We start from the raw sequence: 2461 nt of genomic DNA on the forward strand, positions 1-2461 counted from the left end.
TGGGATCAGAGTATCAAAAGAATTCACTAACATTACGTCGCCGCCAACAAACTGATTTTTGGTACGTGAATACATTTACTGACTGGACACGTTTTTTTGTTGTTCTAAAATCTGAAAGGATCCTGTTTGAAGTCAGGGACTTGAAGAAGGTATTTTGATCGGATTTCTCTCACTGGCCGCTGCGTTATGCTAGGTCATGCCTTCTAGTTAACATGTAAGGTGGCTAGCTAGATATCGATACATTTGATTATCTGATTTGTTCTGTCTAAAACCAGATACTTGTTTTCCTACACATTCTGTAACGTTATTTTCAGGTAAAGTTAAGTGTATTTAAGTAACCAGTGGACTTCACCCGTGGTTTCATTCGAACAGTTGTTGAAGTCATCTGCCTCGATTTAACCTGTTGTTGGTAAACAGGCGGTTTGATAGTCGTTTGTGTGTCCCTATGTTAAAATGTAAGCAATTTTCATACAGCAGAAATTATCTAACGTTACCGGACGATATCGTAATTTTCTGTTACTAAGCACAATACATTTTACCCTTACTTACGCTAAGTTAGTTTAACGTTGGATGTGACAGTAGTACTTTTGTAAGTGACTTTTGAGTAGAAATCCCATACATAATAATTTGTAACGTTAAATAACTCCAAATCAAAGAGAACTCAGCGCGTTTGTGCCTTTGAATTCCCTTGGCACCCGTGCAACGGATCCACAAGAAACTGGACCCCAGGATAACACAGGATGCATAGGCTAAACGGACACCATGCATGGATGATCTATGTTCTGTTTTGAGCAAATCATTCGACCGGGAATGACCGGGTAGATAAACCCCACGTTGAAGACATCAAAACAAGCCGGGGTTTAACGTTACTACACACCAGAGCTACAGCCGTAAGCGGATAAGTTCAAATCCCACTTTCAAATGTATTAGAACCTTCCTCAGATCAATTTCTGATGGATAAAATGAGTGGTTATCTGGGACCCGACGTGTCTAATGTCACAGTGGATGACGAGGTAGGGGCGAGGTGCGCGGGCAATACGGAACCGTGTGTCGGTCAGCGAGCTGGCACCGGGACCACATCCAAACCAGGGCGCACACCTACTGCCAGTCGTAGTCCGCGAGGCACTGCGGGGCAAGCAGTGTCGTCGCGTGCTAATGAGGAGCGCGTGGATCCTGGACCCGGCTTCAAAGAAAGGGCGCGGGAGGTCGGAGAGTTGGTCTGCGGCGCAGCAGGTGTGTTAAAAGCCTTCGAACAGCCCAACCGATTTCACGGGGAGCCGAGCGGGACTAGCAGTATGCCCGGGAGCTTCTGTGGCGCACTTGAGGGGGGCAGCTCGCTCAAGGGTTGCCCTCGCCAGCGCTCGTGGAGCCCCGCCAGCACTAGTAACGATACACCAGGCGTGACAAAAGGTTCCAACGGTTTCTCACAAAACCAGATACTGAGGAAAGACAGCTCACTGGTCGACATGCGAGACCACAACGTTCACGGATATACTTATCGCCAAGAAGGCCAGGACACATTTCCGCAGGAGTTTTTAAATGACAGAGAATCAGTCCTTTACCGGGGGAGATCCAACTTGGTGTCCAGTATTCAGTATTGGATATGGACATTCTTCATATTGTGGAACGTCCACGTGTTGCATGCACAAGGTAAGGTTATCTTGTTTCCTTTGCTTTGTCTGTTACATGCCACATTTTTAAATTGATTGGTGTGTCATGAGAGAACCAGTGCTGGGATATAAGGTGCAATAAGACGAGGAGGTGCGGGTTTTCATGCTGGTGTGTGTTTTCCAGTGTCAGACATAGACCCAGAAAAAGCAAGTGTGTGTGTGTGTGTGTGTGTGTGTGTGTATGTGATGGGAGAGATAGAGAGAGAGAGAGAGATAGAATGACAGTGGGTGAGTTGGAATGAGAGGCAGAGAGACAAACGATGTAAAGGTCAGATGCTTTGGACACACATATTTTCTCAGGTCACATATGTCACATCGACTGAATGTCAATTTGACAAGTGGGAATGTGTGTGTGTGTGTGTGAGTGTGTGTGTGAGAGTGTGTGTGTGAGTGTGTGTGTTTGTAGCTGGGGGTGTAGGTCACAATCTTCAGACCTTGCTCTGAATCCATCAGCAGTGGTGGATCTAGACTTTTTCCCCCTCTGTGTGGCAAAGGGGTGGCAGAGAAATTCCCTGTCGTGGCATTGCCATACACACTCCCTCCCAGTTTTACAATTATATTACGGCTCCAGATTCCAAACATTATACTACTAATTCTGTTCATCTTTTACCTTTAGTTCTTTAGAACAGTTTTATACAATTCTGCCTCACCGCTGATAGTTACAGATAGAAGTGGTGGAGTGTTAAATATATATGAATTGTAATAGCGTTAGACTTTCACCCAGTGATGAAAACACGGGATGCCTCAGGTACCGTGCAATAGTTAACGGAGTGTATTGCCTCAGGGGAACA

At 45.6% G+C, this 2461-nt stretch overlaps 1 protein-coding gene across 1 annotated transcript in view; it reads left to right on the forward strand.

Annotated features, from left to right (window-relative positions):
- Positions 1-962: 962 nt before the first annotated feature.
- The window catches only part of sdk1b (sidekick cell adhesion molecule 1b), a gene marked incomplete at both ends in the record, with an annotated part of 254956 nt that continues 253457 nt past the window's right edge, over positions 963-2461 (forward strand). The window contains one exon of the mRNA XM_080843197.1: positions 963-1650. Within this exon, the coding sequence (XP_080699323.1) occupies positions 963-1650 (688 nt within the window). The remainder of the gene's footprint in view (positions 1651-2461) is intronic.

This window comes from Sprattus sprattus, assembly GCF_963457725.1.
Source record: "Sprattus sprattus genome assembly, chromosome: 1".
NCBI lineage: Eukaryota > Metazoa > Chordata > Actinopteri > Clupeiformes > Clupeidae > Sprattus > Sprattus sprattus.